This window comes from Myodes glareolus, chromosome 1, assembly GCF_982192425.1.
Source record: "Myodes glareolus chromosome 1, mMyoGla1.1, whole genome shotgun sequence".
Lineage (NCBI taxonomy): Eukaryota > Metazoa > Chordata > Mammalia > Rodentia > Cricetidae > Myodes > Myodes glareolus.
Genome location: NC_142026.1, coordinates 53,144,311 through 53,172,297, shown reverse-complemented (window position 1 = coordinate 53,172,297; position 27,987 = coordinate 53,144,311). Strand labels below are relative to the sequence as shown.

The 27,987-nt window shown below is 47.3% G+C and overlaps 1 protein-coding gene across 2 annotated transcripts; it reads left to right on the top strand.

Annotated features, from left to right (window-relative positions):
- The first annotated feature begins 6,926 nt into the window (after positions 1–6,926).
- Slc7a9 (solute carrier family 7 member 9) lies at positions 6,927–27,693 on the top strand. 2 transcript variants are annotated; one of them, XM_048448796.3, is made up of 15 exons: positions 6,928–7,350; positions 7,524–7,601; positions 7,885–7,968; positions 8,336–8,447; positions 11,195–11,342; positions 11,644–11,886; positions 12,293–12,418; positions 12,774–12,873; positions 13,660–13,704; positions 14,226–14,349; positions 15,649–15,752; positions 22,707–22,803; positions 23,692–23,841; positions 25,246–25,420; positions 27,521–27,693. In XM_048448796.3, the coding sequence occupies exons 4-15, from the start codon at positions 8,361–8,363 to the stop codon at positions 27,583–27,585; spliced, it is 1,464 nt and encodes a 487-aa protein (XP_048304753.2). In that variant the 5' UTR covers positions 6,928–7,350; positions 7,524–7,601; positions 7,885–7,968; positions 8,336–8,360; the 3' UTR covers positions 27,586–27,693. The 2 variants fall into 2 exon arrangements, with proteins under 2 accessions (XP_048304754.2, XP_048304753.2); XM_048448797.3 differs by lacking the exon at positions 7,885–7,968 and having other exon boundaries at positions 6,927–7,350.
- Positions 27,694–27,987: the final 294 nt, after the last annotated feature.

Genomic DNA, 27,987 nt, shown 5'->3' with positions numbered 1-27,987 from the left:
GTAAGATGCCTGGGGTAGAGTGCACCCCTGAGAACCTCTGCATTCAGGTTTCCCTTCAATCCCCAGATTGAATCCCCATGTCCCAGCTCCCACACACCAAATTGCAGAGGTCAAACATCAGGTCAGGCCACCACTTCCACAGTGTCGTCATCTGAGAAGTCTGGTTTAGGATCACTCCAGTGCCAGCACTCGACAAGATCTACGTCACCTTCTGTGGTTTGTGGGGGCTTGCTGCCTGAACCTTGGTCCCTGTGAGAAGAATTAACTTGATTATTGCTGGGAGAGCCATCTGAAATAGATAAACAGGCAACACTTTCCTCAAGGGTCAGTCTCCCTTGGGCAGTGGTGATTTTTCTTTTCTTGTGTTTGAATTTAAGGGTTGTCCACCATAATCTTTTTCTTTCCTTATTGGTCATCTTGGTCTTCCCCATTGTCCTGAGGAGACGGGAGAAATTTTAAGTTACGAGCAGGTAGCCATATCGGTGTTTCCCCTCTGTTTGGGAAGACACATCCATATTCTTGGCCCTGTGTCAACAAGAGATCTGGGCCCCTCCATTGGTTAGTGAGAGGCTCCTTCCACCTAACCTTTAGGCAGGGCCTCATTGACAGGGATCCCCAATGTTTCTGGAATCTATTTTGCTCATCTGATTTTTCAAAATTTTAAATATTGATGGTTAATAATACCTTTTGCAGTTGTAGATAGCGGGAGACTTCTGCTTTTTGTTTTATAAGGACCTCTTTGAGATATTGGTGATGTCTTCTGACAATCACTTGACCCTGAGGGTTGTATGGGATCCTGGTGATATGGGATATATTCCATGTCTGGAAGAATTCTTTTAATGTTTTACTTATAAAACAGGGGCCATTATCAGTCTTGACCTGTTGTGGTAGTTCCCAATGTAGCAAAACATTGTAAGAAGTGGCTCTTGGCATGGGCTGCACTTTCCCCTGAGTGGGCAGTAGGCCAGCATGCCTTAGAGTACATGTCCATGGTCACAAACATATATTTTAATTTGCCAAATGGAGGGTAATGTGTTACATCTGTTTGCCAGATGATACTGGGTCCTAACCCTCTTGGGTTCACCCCCAGGCCTTGTAAAGGGCAGTGTGGAAAAACTGTTGGAAAGTCTTACATGTATGAACAGTTCCCTTTAATTCTGTTGTAGGGATCCAGGGGTATAGGTATTTGAGTCTTCTCCAGTTGACATGAGTTAAATCATGCATTTGGGTAGCATTTTGTTTGGGCAGACTTGAAACCTCATTGAGACAGGCCCCTTAAGCTGCAGCATCCGGAGCAGCATTCCCTTGGGAAATGAGGCCAGGGAGGTTTTGGTGTCCTCTGATGTCCCGCGCTACTGTCTTGCCAGCAAGAACGATGCGGCACACTTAGGATCCTTCTGCAGAAAAGCTTTAATGCGTCTTGAGAGAGAGAGCATAAGCTTCCAAAGCGGAGACCCAGAAATGAGGGAACCCATCCCTTATATAGGAAGCAGTCCTTGCTTTGGACGTGTCACTCTTGGATTGGTCCGCTGCCCATTATCCCAGATGATGCCTCGGGAGTAGGCAGGGACAGCAGTGGGAAGTTACCAAGCACATGTGCGTTTACCTGGTGGTGAAACCGGATGCCAGCGCCATCTTGTAATGGTGTATGTGGTTGCGGTCCTCCACACTCTGAGATGTTGTATATATTTTTTTTCTACCTTCTAAGAGCAATCCGAGTTGTATCATCAAGGCAGAAATAGGATTAGCATCTAATCTGATATAGGCATAGGGTAAGTGTGGCAGTAGGTTCACCACATAAGAATTGTCTGAATAGAGGTTGCAGGGTTCTGGGGCCTCTTGTAGGGCAATATATATGGCCATCATTTCCTTATATTGAGCAGATCCCCCACAAGGGAGAATTTTGGTAATCTTTGTCTTGGTCTCCCCTGCAGGGAATACTACAAAGGCAGCCCCATTCTTCCCGCCATCTGTGCAAACAGTGAATGCTTGGGGCAGGGGGCTAGAAGAAAAGACTAAGGGGACTCTCCAGTGTAAGTCTTGATACAGCTTTACTAACCAGACTCCCCAAAGTGGGTGTCCAGGGTCCCCAGAAATCCCTCCAGGGTGAGGCTCAATTGAGAACAATGTCTGGCTGCCCATTCTAAATCCTTAATTTTGAATGGAATTATTAATTTAGAGGGATCTTTTCCATAATGTTGGAGGGACGTATCCCTGATTTTTATAATCATATCAGCTATTTGATCAACTAGAGAGTACAGTCTGGGACTGTCTCCCCCAGGGTGGTGTGTACCCATTCTAGTGGTTGTGACTGCTGAACAATGGCAGCTAGCATGGTCTTTTTCTCTAATAATATCCAGCCTTGGATTGGAATGTTAGGATTATATCTCACCAAAGCCTGATGGAGCTCCTTGATGAATTCAGTGAGTGCCTGACAGCCCTCAGGGGGCAAGGAAATAATCTCATAAGGTTGCCTCCCTTTTTAGGAGATTGTATAACACATCTAGTATCCCAGTCTCTATAGGCAACCAGGGCCTTACCCAGTTCATTCCTCCCAGTATCTTTTGTAAACCCAATAAAGTGAGAAGCTCAGGCAGCATTAATTGGGGCCCATTCACCTTGGCTTGCATGAGTGTTAATTGGGATTCCAATATGAAATGGGGGTACCTTTTGTATTTTGGTTGGGGCTATTTTAAAGTCATGTTGTTAGAGGATATCAACAATGGTGGTTACCCAGGGAGTAAGCCCTGATTCCTCCAAATGCCCAATGATTTGATCATCCATATAAATATATAGAAGGGTGTTGTCTTTGTCAAAATAAGGAGAGAGGATACTATACAAATATTGTTGGCAAAAGACTGGACTATTGGTCATCCCCTGTGGGAAAACAGCCCATTTGTATCTCTTGTCAGGTCTAGAGGAGTTAACTGTAGAAATGGAAAGGGTAAACTTTTTTGCAATCCTCCTCATGAAGAGGAATTGAGAAGCAGTTCTTTTTTTTTTTTTTTTTGGAGGAAGATTTGGTGAGATAAACGATTAATTTAATGTGGATACTAAATGAGGAAAAGTGTCACAGAAGACAGTCTCAGTTGACTCATGTCCCCAACAGACAATGGTATTATTTACCAAGATGGAGAAGCAAAGAGAAACAGGAAGAACAAACAAACAAATAAAAACAACAAATATAACTTTGACTCTAACAAATTTGTGTTATTTGAGACATTTAAGCAAATCCATTCATTTGACAGTCAATTGAATCTTCCCATTGATCTTAAATCCAGGAAAGAATAAAGTGAAATACATTATGTATTATTGAATTATTATACATACTCCATGAAAGCAGATATAATTTCACAGTGTGAATGTCAAATCGAGGGACATGAAAATGAGAAGCAGTTCTTTAGATCAATTATAGTGAGGTGAAATTGGGAGGGAATTGCTGGGACTCAAGGTAAGCCTCTTAAAGGGGCTTCTATTATATAGGAACTGATTGCTCATAGGTCCTGTAACATTTTCCAGGTACATTCTTGTGTATAAAAGCATTGAGGTGCAGCTTTTATAAGAACTCTAGCAATATGGCAATCCAAAATTCAAAATGGAATCATGTTTTGTGGTTTCTTTAAAAATACCCATGTATAGATTTTCAACAGAATGAGCATATATACTTTTTTCAAGAAATAGACATAATTCTTTAACAAGACAAAACATTTTAAAACCAGAATTAACCTAATATGGTCAAATATTTAGTTTATTTTATGTTTTCTTTTCAAATTTAGTATTTGCAAGTGTGAGAAACCACAGATAGTTCACACCCTCTGGCGTTTTACAACTTTCCACATACCTTCTCTAATTTTCTTCAGGTCTGGCTCTCTCTCTTCGTTAGTCTCCTGCCCATTCTCTTGGCCCTCAGTCAACATAAAAACTTCCAATAAAAACTTTCTTGTCCCTCAGTAGCTTAGCGCTCAGTCACAGAGTGTGCAGATCCTCTCTCCTTCAAAAGCCTGCAACCCTCAAGACACAATGACAGCAGTGGCGGGGGGGGGGGGGGGGTTGAGTGAAGAAAGCTGTTCCGGTCCCGCTGCCTCCCTGCCAGGTAGCCACAGCATCCGCTGCCACCATCCCATGGCTAGTCACGCCACGCCAAGGCATGAACAGGCTGTGAACAGGCCCCCTGCTGGCCTCTGGCATAAATCTCCAGGGACCCAGTACTCACAGACCAGTACTCTACACAGACCACTGGGCAGTCAAGAGTGGTGGTAACAGAATGCTTTTTTTTATACCCTTGAGTAATAGATTGACTTTTTTGCCCCCCCCCCAATAATAAGTTTCTCTGCTAACACAGTAAGCCAGATCAAGTCAAATTGAAAAGTGTAACAACGGGTTTATGGAAGAGCAACTCCCAGTGAGTTCCCTGATCCCACCGATCGAGGACAGAGAAGTCGCACCCCAGAACTAAAGCAGGGTGATTTTATAGGTTGTAGGTGAGGGGTGATGATGTGTCTGCCACAGCTGGGTTTGTGCTCAAGTGTGGTCAAAAGCTGAGCGCCAACATCCTTAGCCATCAGAGAAACGCAAATCACAACAATGCTGAGATTCCATCTTACACCTGTAAGAATGACCAAGATCAAAAACACTGATGACAACTTATGCTGGAGAGGTTGTGGGGAAAAGGGAACACTCCTGCATTGCTGGTGGGAATGCAAGCTGGTATAACCCCTTTGGATGTCAGTGTGGTGATTTCTCAGAAAAGTAGGAAACAACCTTTCTCAAGACCCAGCAATACCACTTTTGGGTATATATCCAAAGGATGCTCAACCATGCCACAAGGACATGTGCTTAACTATGTTCATAGCAGCTTTGTTTGTCATAGCCAGAACCTGGAAACAACCTAAATGCCCCTCAACCGAAGAATGGATAAGGAGAATGTGGTACATTTACACAATGGAGTACTACACAGCAGAAAAAAATAATGATAGCTTGAATTTTGCAGAAAAATGGATGGAGCTAGAAAATATTGAGTGAGGTAACCCAGACCCAGAAAGACAGTTATCACATGTACTCACTCATAGGTGGTTTTTAAACATAAAGCAAAGAAAACCAGTCTACAAACCCCAATCCCAGAGAACCTAGACAACAATGCGGACACTAAGAGAGACTTACATAGATCTAATCTACATGGGAAGTAGAAAGAGGAAAAAGACAAGATCTCCTGAGTAAATTGGGAGCATGGGGACCTTGGGGGAGGGTAGAAGGGGGGAGAGGAGAGGCAGGGAGGGGAGCAGAGAAAAATGTAGAGCTCAATAAATACCAAGAAAAAATTGCTGAGTGCTTAGTCAGGGACTTAGGTGGTTGGCAACTTCGGGGAGGAAGCTACAATAATTGCCAAGAATGCAGAACTGGGCTTTTTGGTGTCATCCCTTTGTTCAGAGACTCTCTGAGCCATGGGGTTTGGAAAGAGAGAGAGGCAGAAATGGAGCTTTCACAATGGTGCATGGTTGAACTGGAGAAAGTTGCATTGAGTTGGAAGTCAGAGAGCTTAAGCTGCGTTGCCCCCAAGTGCAAGGGGCTGGGGGAGCAGAAAGCAGGTGGAGGCCGAGACTCTACCAGCTGGCCTAGCTTCATTGCCACACTAGATCAGCAAGAAACCCTGTCTCAAAACAAAACAGAACCAAAAAAATTCTACAACAAAGTGGGGTACTAAGGATTGAATTCAAGGTTGTCAGGCTTGGTGGCAAGTGTCCTTCCCTGCTGAGCCAAAAGTTGCGCTTTGACCTCCCCTGTGTGACGCGCCCCTTGACCAGCAAGCAGGAACGACCATGAAATCGAGAATTCTTCCCAAATCACAACTTTATTGGAGCCTCTTGGTTGATGGGGGAGTGGGGAACGAGAGAGAGCAAAAAGCCAAGCGGCAGCTGCTTTTCTAGGGTGGAGAGCCTCGGACACTGTTCTGATTGGTGAATACCATTCCGCTGAAGCCCGGGCCTCGGGACAGGCCAGGGAACCAAGGCTCAGTTATGCAAATACAGGCCAAGGCCCACTTGGCAACTTCAAAAGGATTTGTTTACCTCCAAGCTGCAGGACACCAGCACCATCTGATGGCTCCTTACACTCCCCATCTGTGTACAGCAAATGCCCTCACAAAACCCCCAAGGCTGAGGATGACCTCTGGCCACACTCGCACTGATGCACACGTTCAAGTTTATACACAAAAGAAGTGGGGTGAGTAGACAGGGTCGGAGGTAAAAGCCCAAGATTCACTGCACTGGGAGAGGGTGGGGTGACAGGGAGGGACTTCAGAGACAGTGACGAGTGTCTAGAAAGCAGACAGAATTCAGCTGGTTTATACTTTGACCTCCAAGGGCCGGCGAGCAGGGATGGTGCAGATGATTGCACCAAGGGAGGAGCTCGGGGAGTTTAAATTCCCAGCATTTAAAACAGAAAGAGAGAGAGAGAGAGAGAGAGAGAGAGAGAGAGAGAGAGAGAGAGAGAGAGAGAGAGACAACAAAAACAAACCCTGGACTCCTCAGCCAACTCCCTGGCTCTGGGACAACTAGTCTTGCTCTCCAGAGGCCTCAAGAAAGGACTGAGAAATTCGCCCTCCTCCCACAGGCTCCTACCCTGCCCTTTGGTCCTGTGCCACCCTGGGGATGCTATTACATTTAAATGAGGTGCTTTGGGGCTGCAGATAGAGGACCCCTTGCTGGCTCCGCCCTTCTGATAATGGCTGCAGCTTTGACTCCAATGCCTGATATAAGGGGAGGATTGAAGATGATTGTGGTGGGGACTAATTGCTAAGAGTCCCATTGAACCCAGCCAGGGAACCTCTGGCTCCTCCCACTCAGATCTGAGGTAAAGGACTGGACTCTAGAGCCTCCTGTTGCTGGCTCTCTCTGGATCTCAGTTTCCCCGCTGGGAGAAGTGAAGATGGAACAGATCCCATCCTTGTGTTCTGTTTTCCCCTCTATGGCTCAGCAACCGAGTCCTAGCTCCTTGGACAGCATGTAATGGGAATGTGAGGGCACTTGGCTAGAGTCCTAGAGGAAATGGAGCAACCTGTGTGAATCTTCTGCTTTGATGGAAAGGCCTCACCCATGGGAAGACCTCACCCAACCTCCTGCCTGCTCCCTCTGGGGCACCCGGACTCCCTGAAGGAAATTCCCGGCTGAGGAAGAAAAACAACTGAGCAGTGAAGTTACACACTCAGCACTCCAGTGCAACAGTGAGAGGCTGGTTCCAAAGTTTGTCTGTCGTGATTTCCCAGAATGATCCCCATTCCTGCGGACAGTGCTCCTCATAGGAAGTCGTTGACCTGGAGGAATCCATTCGCTTACAAAAATGATCTGGGCACAGGTAATCAAAATCGAAACATTTCTGGGAGAAGCTGGGCTTGTCTGGCCCCTTTCTGGGTGTGCAGTGGTATCTTTCTATGCTTTCTTGCTTAGAAGGAAAAAAGGGGGACAGAGGTGGGTGTTTAATAATTACCTTTGTTGACCTCTGTACCTTCTGGCTTCCTCCACGCCTAGACACAAGACATGGCCTTCCTGGGGTTCAGTCTTGCAGTTGCAGGCTGGGTGGTGGTCAGCTAAGTGAGCATCGTCAAGGTAAGACCCTTGTGATGGGAAGGCCCACTTCTGTCCGGCCTGGGCCTAGGTGGAAACAGGATGGAGAGAGGTTTAGAGAGGGTACCACCATCACCTAGCTGTACCTTGAGCCTGTTTACTCCAGCAAACCTTCCCGGCCGTAGTACATTTCAATGTATTTCCATTTTAGGTTTATTTTATTTACCATTCTTTCTTCTTCTTCTTCTTCTTCTTCTTCTTCTTCTTCTTCTTCTTCTTCTTCTTCTTCTTCTTCTTCTTCTTCTTCTTTTTTTTTTTTTGACAGTCTTTTTATGTATCCCACGCTGTCTTGACTTGCTGCGTAGACCAGGCTGGCCTTGAACTTACATCCCCAGTGCTGGGAGTACAGGTGTGTGCTATTACGTATATAAGGTGCAACAATCTCTTTCTAGTTTTGAAAAATAGTGACCCGGGGTCAGAGATGTAAAGTGTGTTTTAAATGTGCTGGGGGTGGGAAGGAGGACACAAAATAACATTGGAAAGCACACGGGAAGCTCTGTGGCCTGGGCAGCATTCCTGTCTGCCTTTTCTCCCGGAGTGGAGTAGAGTGTCTTCAGGTGACCAAGGCCTGAGCTCTCCTCAGAGGGAACAGCTCCTTACTTTTGGAGCTGGTTGCAGCCACCTCTGTGCGCAAGCTTGAGAGAGATCTTGAGGAAGCCCCTTTGTGTGTTGTTGATATCTGATGACTGGACCTTAGGCCCACACTCTCCTCCTAGGCGCTGGAACTAGCAGTGGGGAACAATGGAGGAGCCAAACTTGAGGAGACGGAGAGAGGACGAGAAATCCATCCAGAGCAATGAACCCAAGACCACAAGTCTCCAGAAAGAGGTGGGAAGCGGTGGGGCTGGGGTTGACCAACAATGCTGGGCAGTATTGGGTCCACTGGCTCTAGGACAGGATTGCTTGTTTACTGAACCAAGACCCTTCGCTATGTAGCTCTGGCTGGCCTGGAACCAAAGATCCTTAGCCTCTGCCTTCTAAGTATCGGGATGCCAGGCTGTGATGGTTTTCTTTTCCAGTCTGTGTGTCAGACCGTCTTGGAGCTGTAAGCTACAGGCAGTTATGAGTCACCATGTGGGTGCTGGGAACAGAAATTTGGTCCTCTGCAAAAGCAGTACCCATCGATCTTAACTGCAGAGCTAACCCTCTAGCACCCTGGCTGACTTTTATAAAATACATTAAAAAGGAACACTTATCTTGACTTGCCTCTTGCACGCTCACCAGTGAATTTAGCAAACTCTTTGGAAGTTCGTGTATACATACTTGACGTCGGTGTGTGTGCTTCTGTGTCAGCAATCTATCAATCCTGAGGGCCCTGGAAGCTGTAAACCCATGGTGTCTTTTATTTTTTTATTTTTTATTTTTTTGGTTTTTCGAGACAGGGTTTCTCTGTAGTTTTGGAGCCTGTCCTGGAACTAGCTCTTGTAGACCAGGCTGGCCTCAAACTCACAGAGATCCGCCTGCCTCTGCCTCCCAAGTGCTGAGATTAAAGGTGTGTGCTATCACCGCCTGGCTCTAATGGTGTTTTTTGAAAGATTCAGAGAGGCCGCCGATGGCTGGCTCAGCTAGGACTCTAGCCTCTTCACAACAGCTGGTCCTCTTCTGTTCCTTGCTGTGGGGCTGGGGATGCTGAACTGCCAGCATCTGTGTTACTATGGTATCAAAGAGCCTAAGCTAGCAGCATGGAGCTAAGGGATGGGACCAGCAGCATGCCCTGAGGTGCTGTATGGCTGGACTGAAGGAAGTAGGAGTGGGGGTAGATTTCGGCTGGATGCGCCACTCTGTGCTTGTCCCAGGTACATAGGCAGAGCAGGAGTCAGACAAGAAGGGCTAAGAGGCTGTTTAGGCCCATGGATGAGGAACCAGGGCCCCAGAGATAGGCTCTGAGCTCCAGATGGCTCCACCGACAACACGGGAGGACTGAGGTCTGAGTGGGGACCACTGGGAGGGACTGACGGGTGGAGGGACTGGAGAGGGATGCCGGGAAGCTTTGTGGCCTGATGGGGAATAATCCGTTCCAAGCATAGGTCGGTATGGAGTCTTTGTCCCCAGCAGTCAGGCCTTGGACAGTGATACTGTCCTCTCCATCAGTCTGAGTCCTGATTCCAGCAGTTTCTTCTTGGGACCTTGGGACCCTGGCGCTGCTTCGTATAGGCTACTGGTTCTGAATTTGGACACTTCTTCTGCAGGAGGAAGGTTCTGGAGGCCTCCAGATGACATGACACAAGCCCGCACCCTGGTCAGGGAGGGGAGGTCAAGGAAGGAAAGGAAGCCCAGGCAGCCCTGTCCAGCCTAAAGCTGGACGGAAGCTGGTCTTGCTCCCCATATTCTCCATGTGTGTTTGCAGAGCCCTGGGCAGAGGTATTAAGTACAGACCTGAGTCAGCTTTTTACTTTTTAAAAAAAATCTTACTTAATTCTTTGACTCATTAGTTGGTATTAAATTTAGACAAAATGAAATGTGCAGATTTTCTTTCTTTCCTTTGTAGGAAAGCTTTAAACTCACAGCACAGCCAGGGATGCCTGTGAGCTCCTGATCCTCCTGCCTGAGCCATCTGGTTGCTTTCCTCACCTGTTTTGTTTTTCCTTAGGAAGCTCAGGCACCTGCAGCACTCACCGTAGGAACTCTGCCAATGTCACCAGTGGGCTCCCTGCTGTTGATATGAAGCTTCAGGACTGTAGGCTCCCAAATAACCACAAAACCACACTGAGACTTATTATTATTAATGCTCGGCTGATAGCTTATGCTTATTACTAACTGGCTCTTACAACATAAATTAACCTATATTTCTTATCTGTACTCTTTCCCAAAAGCTATGGAGCCAGTCCTGGAACTCACTCTGTAGACCAGACTGGCTTCAAACTCACAAAGATCTGCCTGCCTCTGCCTCCCGAGTGCTGAGTTTAAAGGCGTGCGCCACCACTGCCCGGCTTACCTTTTTTTTTTTTTAAAAAAAAAAAAAACATGGCAAGTTCATCTTGTGTCTCTCTGCTTCTGTTCATGACTCCTGATCCCCCACTTCTTCTTCCCCATGCTTTCTTTATGTCTGCAAGCCCCGCCCATCCTCTACCTGTCAGTTATCTTTTATTAACCAATGAGAATAATACATATTTACGGTCAACAAAAACTGCTCCGGGGTACTCTCCTTTTAAAAGAGAATGTCAGTATGCAGCCTAGGCTGGCCTCGGCTTCCCAGGGATCCCGGTGTCCCTTGTCATGCCCATGAAGAACTCTTTCCTGCTGCTCTGACCAACAGAGGCATTTTCTACAGGCTGCTTCTGAAAGCCTGTTGACTAACTCAGTGGTTTACACTGAAGGAAGCCTTGCCTTCGGCTTCTGGGCCTCAGTTCCCCCAGTAGTGAAATGAGTGTGATAGTCAAAACATGTGACGGTCCTGGGGTCTATGTGGCAGGAAAGGGGCCTGATGTTCCCATGACAGCTGCACAGAGTGGACACGCCTGGGACATGAGTCATTTTGGCTTGTTCTGGCCACCCTGGAGCTGGGGAGAGGGGCTGTCACCTCTGGCCCAGCAAACTCCTTGCTGGTAGAATTAGCTCTGTCCTTGCATACACAGGTGGGCCTCATCAGTGGCATCTGCATTATTGTGGGCACCATCATCGGCTCCGGCATCTTCATCTCCCCCAAGTCTGTGCTGGCCAACACAGAATCTGTGGGGCCCTGTCTCATCATATGGGCAGCCTGTGGAATCCTGGCTACACTGGGTAAGGGAGGCGACTCCCTAGTGACCCCTCCCCTTCCAGTGTGGAGACAAGCCACGCAAGCACAGGGTCTCATTTTGTAGCCTGGGTGGGTCTCCAACTTTCTCTCTTCCTAAGTTTTGGGGTACCGCCATTCCCAACTGGGTGTCTTCCAACGGGTGTGTGGTAAATAAGGGCAAATCTGGCTGTAGTTAAAGGTCCAGCGGGCAGAATTGGGCGATTCAGAACGTGAGCCCTCAAAGGAGGAAGGCTGTGGATAGGCTGAAGCTTCACGATGGACGGGGTCCCTTCTTCTGTGTTCCAGGTGCCCTGTGTTTTGCAGAGCTCGGCACAATGATCACCAAGTCGGGGGGTGAGTACCCCTACCTGATGGAGGCCTTTGGCCCCATCCCCGCCTACCTTTTCTCCTGGACCAGCCTGATGGTCATGAAGCCCTCCTCCTTCGCCATCATTTGCCTCAGCTTCTCGGAGTACGTGTGTGCAGCTTTTTACTCAGGCTGCAACCCTCCTAAAGTGGTCGTGAAACTCCTGGCTGCCGCCGCCATTAGTGAGTACCAAGCTTCAGGCCCCAGAAGAAGGCAGGGAAGGTGCATGGTTGGCGTTCTGGGACTCTAACCTTGGCTTCCCCTTCCCCAGAGAGAGGCACAGTAGGGTCTGGTGAAGTGGGCCAGGGTTGACTTTCCTGGCAGGTGTTGAGCAAACCCGGGCCTGTGGCAGCTGTGAGGAGGGGCTTTCCTTGTCCAGGGCCTGGCTGCTTCCCCATCAGTCTGAGACTGGGCAGGATTTCAAGGGTCAGCCCCGTGAGCCCTTTAAAGGTGCTGAGGCAAGCTTGTTCAGTTCTATTCCCCTCATTAAGAATGTGAGGTGGATGGGGGTGGAGGACTAGAAAAGACATTTCCAGGACCTTGGGAAAACCACGGCTACAGAATGTTACCCCGCTTGGGCCTCCCCAGTGCTCATCACGACAGTGAACGCGCTGAGCGTGCGGCTTGGGAGCTACGTCCAGAACTTCTTCACTGCGGCCAAGCTGGTAATCGTCGCTATCATCATCATTAGCGGACTGGTGTTACTGGCCCAAGGTGAGCTGCAGCAGGATTGGATGGCAGGCCCCACCTGGCATGGGACTTCTTGTCTTCTGGAGCAGTCTTGCCCGTGCGCACGCGTGTTTTATGTACTTGTGCTTGTTTGTTGGTTTTTAGTTGTTTATTTTTGATACAGTAACTCACTATACAGCCCACGCTTGTCTCTACCTGGAGATGATCCAGTTAGATCATCAGTGTGCCGAGTGCTGGGATGACAGACAGACGTGTAGTTTCGTTTCCTTTAATGGACTGGGGTCACAAGTCATACATACCCTTCTTTCTGGCAGAGAAGGGGCTAAAGCCAACATCTGGCCAGCTGATATTCACTCTTCATTATCTGGCTAAATTTCAGGAAACACGAAGAACTTTCAGAATTCTTTTGAGGGTGTGCAGACCTCTGTGGGCGCCATCAGCCTGGCATTTTACAATGGACTCTGGGCCTATGATGGGTGGTAAGCTCTTCTGTCTATGAGTGGGGTCTTTAGGGTGCCTTCATTTGAGCTCCTACAGAAACCAAAGATGGCGCCCTTAACGTCACCTTCATGGTTCCTTTATGTGAAGTGCCCAAACCCTTATCTTCCCATGTCCCTCCTACTCTGTGGATGAGTCATGGAGTTCAGACCCTTGCCCCTTTCCTAGCCTGGAACTGTGAATGGGTAGTTGGGGAGGCCTTGTTGAGAATCTGCACCAGGAGAACCCGTTTGAGCCGAAGAGAGGCACTGCAGACATCAGATGGGTGGTGCCTGCACTCCTCTAGGCTGCAGAATGGCCAGGGTGACACTGCCCCCCATCCCCACCCCTGTGCCACCAGTATAGGCTTCATCCTTCTTTCAAACTCTTTCCATATTTTCAAAGTATCCTGAATATTTTTGAAAATTTACGTGATTTCCACAGAGGGCAAAGACCTAGCCCCTGACAGACACCTAGCGCTTGACAGTTGCGAGGTCTGTCACCACCAGAACCTATGGGGTAGAGGTTCCCCTGCGTTGATCTAGGAAAGCTGTCTGTGGCCTCTTTATTCGGTACTTACTACTCCTTGCGCTGTTTTATTTTGTTCTATTTTTAATGTTGGGGATGGGACCCAGGGCTTTGCACACGCTAAGAAAGCTTTCCATCTCTGAGCCAACCCCGCCTCTCACTGGGGAATTCTAGGTAGACACCTTATGCTGAATTCTGCCTTTAGCTCCCACGGTAGAAATCTTAAAACGAGTCAACCCTTCGTTCTTTTCTTTGTCCAGGAATCAACTCAACTACATCACCGAGGAGCTTAGAAACCCTTACAGGTAAGAGTGTGGCATGGGGCAGGGTCGTGCTCCTGTGGAGGGTTTCTCCTCTGTGGGGCACCTAGTGGCGCTGCGGCGTCCTTCCACTGCTCTGCTATTTCCTGTTCCTCTTCCACTCCGTGGATTCCCACCCCCGCCCCATGGACACTGAACCCAGGGCCTCGAGCAGGCTGGGCAAGCGCCCTCCACTGGGTCCTCTGTGTGCTCATGATTCCCATCGGCTTGTCATTGCTGGGCAGTGGCATGGTTGGTAACTGGTAGGAAGAACATTGACTTCCTTTATCTCTGCCTTACTTTGCTCGAAACCACTCAGTTCTCCAGCCCTGGGGAAATGACTCTTGTCTTTGCTGGGGCCACCTTACCACAGATCCCCAGCCTGGTGGCCCCAAGAAGGGCATCTGGGACCCCAGTGCAGCACAGAGCAGAAGCACGGCTGACGGACAGGAAGGAAATATCCATCTCAGCACTTTCACAGGATGCTCTGGGGTGACTCTGGGATCCTGTGCCTTTGTCCCTCTCAGAAACCTGCCCATGGCCATTGTCATTGGCATTCCTCTGGTGACAGTGTGCTACATCCTCATGAATGTTTCCTACTTCACGGTGATGACTCCGACAGAGCTCCTGCAGTCCCAGGCTGTGGCTGTGGTAAGTCGCTGTGGCTGTGACCTTTGGAAGGAGGGAGACTCGGAGAACAGGAAGCCATATCTAGGCTGGGGGTCAAAATTAGTAAGACAGCATACTTACTACCACACCCGGGCTGTGGGTCCCGGGTCCTCAGCCTCCCTCCCAGATGTCCACAGAGGGAGAAGGAGAGCGCAAGTGAGCGGAAGGAGGTGATTTTAGTGACAGGATTGAAGCAGAGTAAGGGCACCAGGGCACCGAGGACAGCAGAAAAGTCCATGAACCCTGAGACTGGTGATTAAAGTAAGGTCATGCCCAATGAGGGGGATCAAGGAAGTAAGAAGTAAAGTAAAACAAAGTAGAGCCAGGAAGTGAGGTAATTAAGGTGAAGTAGATCCAGGAAGTGAGGTTATTGTTCTTTTAAAAATAATACCATGGTGGGATGTCACGGGCAGCTCGCAGAGCAGCTGCAAGTGGCAGCACCATGCGGCCGGGAAGTCAGGGTCCCTGGGCGAGCAGCAGAGTCAGGCGGTGGATGGCAGAGTAAATGGACATAAGGCTATACATAAAGCTAGACATTTATTACTTAAAGAAAGGAAAACATAGACAAACATAGAGAAAACAAAGACACACACACACACACACACACACACACACACACACACACGCACCAGAGAGAGAGAGAGAGAGAGAGAGAGAAGATGGCTGCGGGGGAGGTCCAAAAGTGGTTGTGGTGGGCGTGGTTAGTTCTTAAAGTGGCAGCAGAAGACTAACAGAGGTAATTAAGGTGAGGTAGATCCAGGAAGTGAGGTAATTAAGGTGAGATAGATCCAGGAAGTGAGGTAACTAAGGTGAGGTAGATCCAGGAGTGAGGTAATTAAGGTGAGATAGATCCAGGAAGTGAGGTAACTAAGGTGAGGTAGATCCAGGAAGTGAGGTAATTAAGGTGAGGCAGATCCAGGAAGTGAGGTAATTAAGGTGAGGTAGATCCAGGAAGTGAGGTAACTAAGGTGAGGTAGGGTCACGGAGTGAGTGAGGTGAGCTAGGGCCAAGAAAGACGATAAATAAGAAGCTATGTTCAGGAGGTGAGGTAAGATGAGGTGGAGCTTGAAAATGAGGTGACCAAGATGAGGAAGGGCCAGGAAGTGACTGAGAAAGATGGCAGGGTAGACAAGAGTCCTGCCACCAACCAGACTGGGCAGCTCTGAAGGCTTCTCCCTCGTCTCCAGCAGAGGGCCCCAAGGGCTGTGCACAGTGACTCGGTGATGTGGGGATGTGGGTGCCCAGGGAGAGCTCTCAGGATTGCACTCTGCTTTTCTCCAGACCTTCGGTGACCGCGTTCTCTATCCCGCATCCTGGGTGGTCCCCCTTTTTGTGGCCTTTTCAACCATTGGTGCTGCTAATGGAACCTGCTTTACAGCAGGCAGGTAGGATACCCATCTTGTCACTCTCTCAGGGTGGGCGGGGAAACCAAGTCAGTGAGAGACTCCCTGCATCCCGAGGGCTCTGCCAGGTGAAACCCCAATGGAGCCGAGCCCAGAGCATGCTGGGTATACGTGTACAAACTCTGAAGAACAGACAAGGGGTGGGGCTTGAACCTCAAAGTAAAGTAGCCAAGGGTAGGCAGCCTTGCTGGGTGAGTTGGGGCCGGCTTGTGCGGTCTGGGGGACCTGGGCTCCATATCAGGGAAGGCCAGGCAGAGGGAAGGGTCACCAGATGAACAGGCTTAGCTTCCATGTGGGACTTTCTATGTTGCATGTTCTCCCCGGATGGTCCTTCCTGAACATTCTGTCATACTAGCACATGCACATACTTGACCGAGAATTGATAGGCTTTCCTGTAAATGGTCAGATGCTGGCTGACGCTGTAGGCTTACAGGCTGCGTCAGTCTCTGTTGCAGTTCAACTCTGTGAAGCTCTGGACAGCGGTGGGGTCAGTCCCGTGGACAGGTGTTCGGGTCAGCCCCTCTCCAGTTCCCACGGTGCGAGACACATTCTTTTAACAAAGCCTCTGTGTAGCCGAGTGCGTAACAGGGGGAGAGGACGCGAGCTGAATGATCTCAGCTAACTCTAAAAGACTTTAGTTATTATCTTAGTGTAAGGGGAAAACTCACGGAACAGGAATGAGAAGTCCAACCCTCAAGGTGTGTAATGCGGGAACATGAGTGAGCCAGCTGGGCAGGCCCGCGGTTTTCTCTGGGTACACAAAAGGCCACACCCTATCCTGGTCCAGCCTCTTAAAGGTCATTGGCTGACGGAGGTTCCCCATCACCTTCCCCTTTTTGTCTAAATAAGTGCATTTCATAAACATTTGATAAACTTGGATGGGCCAAGTGCGAGTTGTTTCTATGAACACTGCTGAGGGGAACATTCCTGGACACGTCTTTGCTCAGGGTAGTGCTCTGAATGAATAGATTTCCAGGTGGTGTTGCCAAATATCATGTTAAAAATGAATACAGACCACTAAATAATTCTGCTAACGCCATAGCAAAGTGTGTATAGGGCCTGGCCCCCAACTTTTCCCAAAGCATTCTGGGCTCAGGTCATGGATTGATGGTGCACTGCTTGCTGAGCATGCTCCAGGTCCTGTGTTCCATCCCTAGCAAGGAAAGAAGGAAAGAAGGGAGTGAGGAAGGGAAGGGAGACAGAGAGGAAAGAAAAACATGCTTTGCTGGTAAATGTAAATTTTGTTTCCTAATTAGCAAATAAGTGCGTGTGTTTCTGAGCTACAAAGTGATGTTTCGATACCCGTACGTATTGTAGAATGAGCACATTAGCCTAGCCATTGCTCCCATGTTTAGCGTGTCTTTCTGGTGGGAATATTTCACATAAATTCTTAGCGGTTTTGAAATACACATCAATAAAACAGCAGTAGGCATATATGGAAATCTTTGTAGTAGGATTTAAGAGTCTTCTGGATTTCTCCTACCCATGAGCGTTAAGCTGAGCTAGATGAATGACCTGGTTTGGGTTTTCTGGGGAGCCTCGCGCTGCCTTTTTAGTTTACAATCCCACTGGCAGTGACGAAGGGTCCTCTTTCTGCACACCTCTGCCAGCACTCACTGACATCAGTTTTCTAGATAGCAACCACTTTGACTAGCGTGAACGGAATCTCAAAATTATTTCCAGAGGCTAAAGATGTGGAAGACTTTTTCTATATTAAAACTTGAAATTATTTTTTATCCTACTTATTTGTGTACATGCACGTATGTCTGTGAGCATGCAAGTGCTATAATGCCCACGTAGAGGTCAGTGTATGCCAGGGGCCACCTGGCAGTAGACAGGTCCCAGAGAGGGGGTAAGGAGTCAGCAAGAGAAAGGCGAACCAGGCATGATGCTTGGGAGACTCTTGCAGCCTGACTGACTAGAATTTAGTAAGCAGGGACAGATTCATGTTGTTATAAAACACAGGTCATATCGTTTTTGGTTTTGGACATGTTTCATTTCCTCTTGCATATCTTTTGGTCATCATTGATAAACTGACAGAATAGAGTTATCTTTTTCTTCTTCTTCTTCTTCTTTTTTTTTTTTTTTTTTTTTTGAGACAGGGTTTCTCTGTGTAGCTCTGGCTGTCCTAGAACTTGCTCTGTAGGTCAGACTGGCTTTGAATTCACTACATAGACAAGGCTGGCATCAAACTCAGAGATCCACCTGCCTCCACCCCCAAGTGCTGGGATTAAAGGTGTGTATCACCACCACCCAGACAGAGTTATCTTTTAAATAATTTTCCTTAAAGTTTAATCATCATTTATAAACAGTTACCTTTTATAATCATCTTTACTCATTAACCCCACAGCCCAATCTTTAAGAATCTAGAGGCATATGACAGCCTGCTCTGTTCTCGGACAAGGAGTTTTTGTGGCCTCAAGGATGCTAGCCAAAAAGAAAATCTCCAAGCCAGCTGGGCAGATTGCCATGTCCCAAGCAGTGTCTGGTTAACTCTTTTTTTGTTTTTTGGTTTTTTGAGACATGTTTTTTTCTGTGTAATAGTCCTGACTGTCCTGGAACTCACTTTATAAACCAGGCTGGCCTTGAACTCACTGAGATCCACCTGCCTCTCCCTCCCAAGTATTGGGATTAAAGGTGAACCATTACCGCCTGGCCAGTATTATTAATTCTTAACGATCAGAGTGCCCAAGAAAATTTCTCAGGCCAGAGATGCTACAGTTATTATTCAAATTCTGGCATAATATAATGTCTACATCCTCTATCTTTATAGAATTTGTTTATATGTCTAATCCTGGCCTTCTTTTGTTCTTTGACCATAAAACATCACAGGGCCTCTGCATGAGCTATCTTTTTTAAAGAAGGGAGGTCCTGACATCTCATTCTCTTGTCATCTTTCTGCATCATCTTTTGCCCATCAGTGTAAGTCTCTGTAGGGCAGCCGCAACTCCAGCTCATCTAACTTTGTTGCCGTGGACGCCACATAATCTCCTGAGTGTATATGGGAAGTTCACGTGTCTGCGTATATTCTATGGTTTTTCCTTGCTGTTGATTTATGGGCTTCCTTAATCAGTGTCAGGTAACCTTCTAATTTTAGTTTGAAGTCTATTTTGTTATATATTAGAGCAGCAACACCTACTTATTGCCCATACCATTTGCTTAAAAATACCATTTCCATTCTTTCACCCTATGCTGTCTTTTCTGGCGAAACACCAACTTCTCAGAGCCAACAGTTGGGTAAGGCCCACTTTGTTTAATTATTTGAGCCAGGGTCTCTCCCCATTGCCTGCTGTCCTGGAATTCACAGCACCGGCCTCTGCCTGAGGTAACGGCACGCACCAGCATGTCCAACATGATCCCCTTCTGAGTCAATCTGCTAGCTTGTGTATTTTAAATCAGGGAATTAAGATCATATATATTCTGCTATTGAAATGTGTGCATTGGTACCTGCCATTTTCTGATTTTGGGGTGTTTGAGGTTTTCCTAGTTTTATTATTCTAGCATAGATTATTCTTTCTCGCAGCCTCACGGATGCTGCCGTTTTCCACTTCCTTCTGAAAGATTCCTTCAATTATCTTTTTTTCCCTCTTTCTGTCTTTCTTTCTTTCTTTCTTTCTTCCTTTCTTTCTTTCCTTTTTTGTTTTGTTTTTCGAGTCAGGGTTTCTCTGTGTAACAACTCTGTCCTGGAACCAGCTCTTGTAGACCAGGCTGGCCTTGAACTCGTAGAAACCCACATGCCTCTGCCTCCCGAGTGCTATGATTAAAAGCATGTACCACCATGGATCAGCTCCTTCAAGTATCTTTAGTAGAGTCAGTTTAGTGGTAATGAATTCCTTTAGAATGTTTTTATTATAGGAAGTTTTTCTTCTCCAATTATAACATATACCTTTGCTGGCTGTAGTCATGTGGGTTGATAATTCTCTCATTTCAAGACTTCTTTGCTTTATAAAAATTGCATGTATGGGTCTTGAGTATGGGCACACACATCTCACACACGTGTGTGTGTGGGTCAGAGGACAATGTTTGGAAGTTAGTTCTGTTCATCATATGGTTCCTGTGGCCCGAACTCTGATTGAGAGGCTTGGAAGCAGGATCCTTTGCCCACTCCTCCTGGCTTTTAAAATTGCTGCTGAGAAGTCGGCTATGGTTTTGATGGGTCTCCTGCTATAGAGGAATAGGTGCTTCTCTTTTGCCTCTTTCAATACACATGGGGAGACTGAGTCTTGTGAACACTAAGTCTTCCAGCTCATGGCACAGACTGCGACCCTCCTCAGGTTTTTGAGTTTCGTATACAATTCTTGAGCATCTTCTGTCATATTTATTCCAAAGCACTGCTTATTTCTCCATGCTAGTTTGTCATGCAGATTTTAAATATCATTTCCAATAGTTTCTTGGCAGTGTAAATAAGTACAAATATTCTGAGAGTCTTACTTTGGAGCCCAAGCTGGCCTGACACTATGTAGATCAGGATAGCCTCTAACTCTCAGAGATCGCCTGCATCTGCCCTCCTCTGCCCAGTGCTGGAATTAAAGGTGTACACCACCACACCTAGTTCACAGATAAAGATCTGACATCTGTATCACTTTAAGTTCCCTCAGACTTTGCTCTTGTAATTTTACAACATGTGGTAAACATAAAGTCATGCAGGCGTCATTTATAACCCAGTTCTAACATGCATCCAACGTCCCTAGGCGTTTCCTTCTACCTCATCTGTTCTTCCTTCCATCTGCCCCTTGGGCAGCTTCCTGCCTCCACAGCTGTGCCTGTTCTGTAGCTTTCATCTAAATGATGTTTGCAGCTGATTCTTTCAAGATAGCATGTGACTGAGTTCATCCAAATGGCAGTGTATCAGTGCATTTCTCTCCCTGAGGGATAGCACTCCACTGTATGGTAAACAACGCTTATCACCTGTTGAACTTTGTGTTATAAGCTTAATATTATTATGAAATTCATCTGTTTTTTTCATGTATGTATTTTTTTTGTGGAGCATATTTTCATCTTGGATAAATTCCTAGGAATAAAATTGCTAGCTTACACAATAACTTGAATTTTTATTATTTTATTTTTCGGTTTTCTGAGACAGGGTTTCTCTGTGAAGTCCTGGCTGCCTGGGAACTTGCTCTGTAGACCAGGCTGGCCTTGAACTCACAGAGATCTGCCTGCCTCTGCCTCCTGAATGCTGGGATTAAAATTAAAGGCGTGTGCCACTACCGCCCAGCGAGACCCTGATTTTCAGCTGGAAGGATTTTTCTCTCTAAGCTAAAGTTGCTGAGGTTGTTCTACAATCTAAATAAACTTTTATATTTTTATTTTTTGCTGACATAAAACCTACAAATGTATTTAGATTGCAGAACCCCAAGTATCAGCTGACATAAATTTTAAGTCCTTATCCAGTGTGCATCCGGGAGAGCAAAGTGGTTCCCACGTTTATGATGCTAAAGCTGCAGTACTGGTCTGGATGTGGCTCAGCAGCAGAACTGTGCTCAGCATGTGCCCGGGCCTGATTTCAACCCCGAACAATAATGAAAAAGAGCCAGTCTACTAAATAAGACCTGTCTGATTTCCTTAGTTGCTTACAAAATTATGAAAATTATGTTGTAGACATTTCTCTCAAGAAAAGACTTAATGGAGCATGTGCCCTTACGCAGCCAGTGCCTCTCCCTAAATCATGGCTCTTTCAGAGAGGCTGCCAAGGTGTTCTGGGAGATGTCTTTGGCCTATGTAATTTTACTACACTGTAGCTAGAAACTGTAGTCTTTATTGATAAGTATTTTGAAAAATCCTTGGTTTGTCATTTCTCTGCCAATGGAATCAACCAAATCCAGTAAAATTAATAAGACCAGGTTTTAATAAACATAATAAAGCAACTCCTGGGCGACTTTGGGAAAGGCAGGAGAGAAATTACGTGGCAGGTCTAGGGATTGGGTCTTAAATACCTTGTAGGATGGTGTCTTGAGCAGCTCCAAGGGAGGAGTTGACCCTTGGCAGGCTTTCTCAGGGGCAGGGTCTGCAATGGGAGGAGTGGGGCCTGGTTCTCAGCTGGGCAGAGTTTGGCCTGAGGTAAAGAGGCTAGAGCAGAGCTTCCAACTAAACATTACTGACATAAATACTTGAGAAATATTTTGTTTAGATTTTATGGTCAATTTTAAGTTCATGTGCCTGTGTGTTAGTATGTGCATCTATGTGTGCCTGTGTGTTAGTATGTGCATGTGAATAGGATAGCACAGAAGCCAGAGGCATCAGGTCCCCTGAAGCTGGAGTTACAGGCATTTGTGACCCACCCAGCATACATACTGGCAATTCAAGATGGGTCCTATGCAAGAGGAGTATGCAGCCTTTACTGAGCCATCTTTATAGCCCCCATTTTATTTTTCTGTGAGGGCATATGGGGTGCCAAAGGTGTCAGACAATTAGGAGTCACCTGCCATGGGACTGGAAACTGAGCTCGGGTCCTCTGGAAGATCAGCAAGTGCTCTCGAATTCTTGAGCATGGCAACGTTCTTACATATTTTAGAGCTTTCGTCTATCTCCGCGCCACATATTAAACAGTCTGTTTGCTGGATGAGGAGGAATTTGGGAAAGGGGTCTGTCACTCGTGTCTATTCAGGCACCCTATTGTGCCTTTAGAACACAGGAGCCCCAGGGACGAGGGTGTGTGTGTTTGTTTCCTTGCCCTGACTGGGTTCCATACCCTGGACTAGTTTATGCTTTTTTTCTTCTTGTATAACTTTGGGAGTCGAGCAAGTATCTACTCATAAACCATGCTACCCCCTGCCCTAATGACTTCCACAGAGCCGGGATGATCTCCTCCCAGTGCAGTAGCCACCATACTTGGCCCTGCAGCCCCTTCTGGAGGACACACTAGCACGTCCTCGGCAGTGACCTCAGAGGTGACCTCGGAGGTGCATCCTCAGTGCTCCCGCGTTGTTCTTTCAGACTCATCTATGTGGCAGGCCGAGAGGGTCACATGCTCAAAGTGCTCTCGTACGTCAGCGTCAAGCGCCTCACACCCGCCCCTGCCCTCATATTTTATGTAAGTATGCGCGCTGCCTGACGACACCAGCCGGAGCCACAGCAGCCGTGGCTAGAAAGCAGGCCATCTCTCTCTGCAGTAGATGAAGTAGACCTGCGCTCTCGAGCCCAGGCCTTTCTGAGTGAGCCAGGCTCCCTCATTCCCTGAGACAACCCAGAATCTTCCAAGCTTATGCACTCTGCTTCTTACACGTATGGACTGATCTGTTCTGAGTCATACAACATAAAGGCCTATAGCTTCAGAGTGGGAATAAGGAACGTCCTGGCAGCTAATGGCCTCCGACTTCAGCCTGTTAACTTGGCTGTGGTTTCTTAGGGACAGGTAGACCTGGCTTAGGGCTAAAGGACTACAATGATGTCCATTTCCCCACTCTGAATATGAGCAAACAGTCCCAGAAACCGGCATTCCAGGCCACAACTGCAGTCCCAACTGGACCTGAGTTTCACTAGGTGACGACCTGTAGTGAAAACTCTCCCCAAGTTAAGTCAGCCTTATAAAACTGGTGCACAAAATATATGCATTGTTTCTTCTCAACATCATGACTTTAGGTCAGACATGGTGGTCCATATCTACAATCCCAGCACTCAGGAGGCTGAGGTGGGAAGTTCACAAGTTCCAGGCTAGCTTGGGCTATAAAGATTTTGTGTGTACATGTGCGTGCACACACATGCATGTGAGAGAGTGTACATATGCAAGGGCACAACTTTATAGACTCAAAACTGTCCAAGTTCTTCTTGTAGAGCCTCGAGAACAACTCAGTCAGGCTGAGCCAGCCTGGTGGGAGGCAGAGGCAGGCCCCACATAGTGGATGCTGTTGCTTCTGTCTTCTGTGAGGACAACAATGTCTGTGTACACCGAGGACTAGAATGTCACTCTTCTTCCTACTAGGGCATCATAGCCATCATTTACATCATCCCCGGGGACATCAACTCCCTGGTCAATTATTTCAGTTTTGCTGCATGGCTGTTTTATGGGATGACAATTCTAGGACTCGTGGTGATGAGATTCACAAGGAAAGACCTAGAAAGGCCCATCAAGGTAAGTCTGTGTCTGAATGTCACAGCAGCTTTGGTTTCTGGGTGAAAAAAAGGGAGGCAGTCATTTCTGATGCCATCCTGCCTGCTATGCTCTTGAGCCTCCTCCTGCTCATTTCAAAGGACGGCTAATGGTCCACACAGCTGCTGGTGAACTCACGCATCAGGCTGCAGGGAGGATCTGCACCCCGCCCCTACCCAGTTCTGACATGCTTACACAATGATGGGGACTTTGGAACCGACCTTCCTGCAACCTCGGCACTCAGTGATGAAGAAGGAAAGATTGCTATGAGCTTAGGCCAGCCAGGGATACGTCTTTCTATATGAGACCTTGTCTTGGGGCGAAGGGAGGCATAGAGAGGGAGAAGTATCAGGTATCTTAGTTAAAGATTTCTATTGCTGTGAAGAAACACTATGACCATGGCAACTGTTAAAAAGGAAAACATTCAACTGAGTTGGTGGCTTACAGTTTCAGAGGTTTAGTTCATTATCACCATAGCGGGGAGGTATGAGTACGGCAGCATGCAGGTAGACATGGTGCTGGAGCTGAGTCCTACAACTTGATCCAAAGGCAACAGGATGTTTTCCGTCTCACTGGGTGTGGCTTGAGCATATCTGAGACCTTAAAAACCATCTCCACAGCACACATTTCCTCTAACAAGGTCATACCTCCAAATGGTGTCACTCCCTTGGGGGAGCCATTTTCTTTCAAACAACTCAAAACAGCACTTAAGACAAAGATGAAAAAAAGACAATGCATTGCTAAAAGTCAGAAATGACAACTCTGAGTTAATAGCTAGGAAACCGGAAACCTACTCACGGATTTCCCAGCAACAGTGTTCACAAAACTGCAGGACAAACAGAATCAAACACACTAACAGGTGACGTGAAAACTCCTCCTTCCGTCTGCATCAGGTCCAGATCCACACTACGAAAATAAACTGAGGTCTGTTCTGAAGACTAAAGAGAGGTGGCGAACAGCCTGGGTTCAGAGCGTAGACTCACAGCAGGCTCTGAACATCTAAGAGGCCCCCCTCGAGGCATGTGAACGGCAAGGTGTGTGTTCCTTCCTTCACCTCCAATCTCCTGTTTGCAGGAAATGAGAGTTAACCTGTGGAGGAAAATACCCACATTGAATGCCATTGGTCATCCAGTTTCTCCAAGACAAGAGAGGCAAGGCAGGAGAGGAAATATGGAAGTTAAAAGCATGAAGCCTTAATCTGCTAGAGATGCACACTTTCTTTGTAGCTCAGATGAAGCATCTGCTTTTTTAGATTCTAGCAGAGACAAGCCAGCGTTGGAAGGGGTGAAAAGACGGGCAAAAGCGCTGAGCTTGGTCCACACGTGTGGTTTTTCAGTTTGAGGGAACAAGGGCGGTGCGGCTGACGTGCTGATGCTCTGCTTGCAGGTCCCCATCGTCATCCCTATCTTGGTGATTCTCATCTCCGTTTTTTTGGTGTTGGCCCCGATCATCAGTAAGCCAGCCTGGGAGTATCTCTACTGTGTACTCTTCATACTGAGTGGACTCATATTCTACTTCCTGTTTGTTCACTACAAGTTCGGATGGGCCCAGAGAATCTCCAGTAAGTGTCGAGAGAATGTCTGGAAGCCAAGTGCCTCTGACTTTCACTTCCAGCACATCACTCCTTCAGGACTGCACTCCCCAGTGTCACCCTCTGGGTCCACCTTTGGTGTCCCTCGTACCCCTCTATACTATGAGGAGAAGGGGAAAGTACCATTTTATTTTGTACTGCAAAGTACACACTAGCTGATAACAATTTACCATTAGGACTGCCCTGAGGGTGTAGCTCAGCAACATCTACAGCATCTCATTAGATGGGCTCTCTCAGGAAGACCAGCTTCTGTTGTTTTGAGGCAGGACCTCAGTGTAGCCCTGGTCACTGCTTTCTTTTGAGAGACCCGTGGCAGACATCTAAGAGGCTCAGTAACATCCCAAAGACATCCCAGAGTTATAGCTAGAAACAGGTATGGGACAAGGGCCTGAGTCCCCCTACACCGAGGCCACAGGTCTCTGTGTTCTGCTGACCTGATTCTCAGCTGTCTGGATAAGTGTTTTGTTTTTTGGAGACAGGGTTCCTCTATGTACCCTTGGCTGTCCTGGAACTCACTTTGTAGACCAGGCTGACCTTGAACAAGCCAGGCAGTGGTGGAGCCGTGGCTTTAATCCCAGCACTCGGGAGGCAGAAGTAGGTCATCTCTGTGAGTTCCAGGACAGGCTTGAAAGCTACAGAGAAACCCTGTCTCAAAAAAACCAAAAAGAAAAACGAAAAAGAAAGAAAAATGCTATTTGGCTAGTTGCATTAGCTCCCCCTTTTCTAGATGGAAAGTCAGTGCCAAGCAGCACGAACAGCCTGACCCGTACCTGGTGTTGGGTTGGCTGGCACCCCAACTCTAGGTCTTCCTGCCTCAACCTCACTAGTGCTGGGGTTCCAGGTGTCACGAACTCAGCTGCGCCTTACTTGTAAAGTCTCACTATATCACACTCAGTGCTTTTTTTTTTTTTTTTTTTGCCATAAAGCAGACTACGTCACAAGAAACTCCATTTACCAAAGTCTCAAAGTCCCTGAGCATCACCAGGTGGGGATGGAACCCTAGCTTGTCTCCTCTCTGTATGCACAGAGAGTGTCCCTTAAAGACAAGGGTTGGGCTGTGCAGTTTAACCTGGGTACTGTGTGCTAAAGCCACTGGGTGTTAATTGAGTGTTAGTAAAACCCCTCTTCCAGTGGACTCAGTGTGAGCCTGCAGTCCAGCAGTGAGGCTGAGGGAGGGGGGCTACACAAAGGCCCTATCAACAAATAAAAAAGAAAAACCTGCTTTTTAAGCAGAATGCTCCTCTAGCCTTTCCACATGGTGGACACACCCCTGTGGCCCAGGGCTCAGGCAGAGCGCCAAGTAGGTTCACAGGTGGGGAAAGCCACCTTCAGCCTGAGCGGTGCCGGACCCTCTGCCCACACTCACTCAGCTGGGAACGCTGGCACCTCACTTACCTCATAGCAATACAAGAATTAAGGAGGAAAATTAATTTCCTATTGACCAAAGTAAACTATGGTGATCTCCTTCCTGACTCACTAGCCCCAAACCTCTTCAAAGAGAGAGTAAAGGCTGCGGAAAGGTGCAGACCGCCAGAGTGAAGTTGCAGTTGGCCATCCGGGCAGGATAACTGGCAACCTAGAGAGCCAAGCTGCTCCTCTAGGAACTGTTGGGGCTCGACGGCAAACCATAGCTCTCAGGAGGCTGAGCCAGGGGGACCATGCATTTGAGGCCAGCCTGGGCTACACAGCAAGACCCTGTCTCAAACAAACAAAGCACAGAAACCACTGACGTGGCTTAAGTTGGTGAAAGTAAAGCAAAAAAATTTGTATTTTAAACAAAATGTAGTCTCGGTTACCTCAGATTCATTAAGAGCTCAGCTGCAAACACTTAACTGCATCTTGTTCTTCCTGCAGTGTGGATTGTCGGGGAGAAAATAAAACTGCGAGTTCTTACTTCTTGGTAGGGAAATAACCAGTCTGAAAGCTGACGCAGTGAGTGGGGCGGTTCTGACCCTCAGTTGTCCCTCAGGGCAGGCTGTCAGGAGAAGGACAGCACATCACCAGAGTCAGAGAACGGAAGCCTGTGACCACACTCTTCTAACTGCATTTTTGCCTTGGCTTCTGTTCCAGGGCCGGTCACCAAGCACCTGCAGTTGCTGATGGAAGTTGTCCCACCAGAGAAGGACCCGGAGTAAAAAGTCCATCACACATAGCCCAAAGCTGCAATCAATTTATTTTTATAAGTAACTATTTGTGGTTATTTCTTCCTGGTGTTTTTCTTAATGAAAACATGTATTCAGCTATTTGTTTCATGTTATTATTCTTAACTATCCTTAATTCTCTGTGTTAAGGTTCTTAAGTAGAGGTAAGAGATGTTTCCAGATGTTTCAGGAGTGCTAGATGTGGACGCATGATAAGGAGGCAAAAGCAGGTGACTTTGAGACCAGCCTGGTCTACAATGAGTGTTCCAAGCCAGCCAGGACCTTGTCTCAGAAATAAACAAAAACCCACGTTAGCAGGAGGTGTTACCTAAGAGGACTGGTGGCGAGGGAGGGGCTGCAGAACAGCATCCCTATTACAGTACATCCACTCAACTG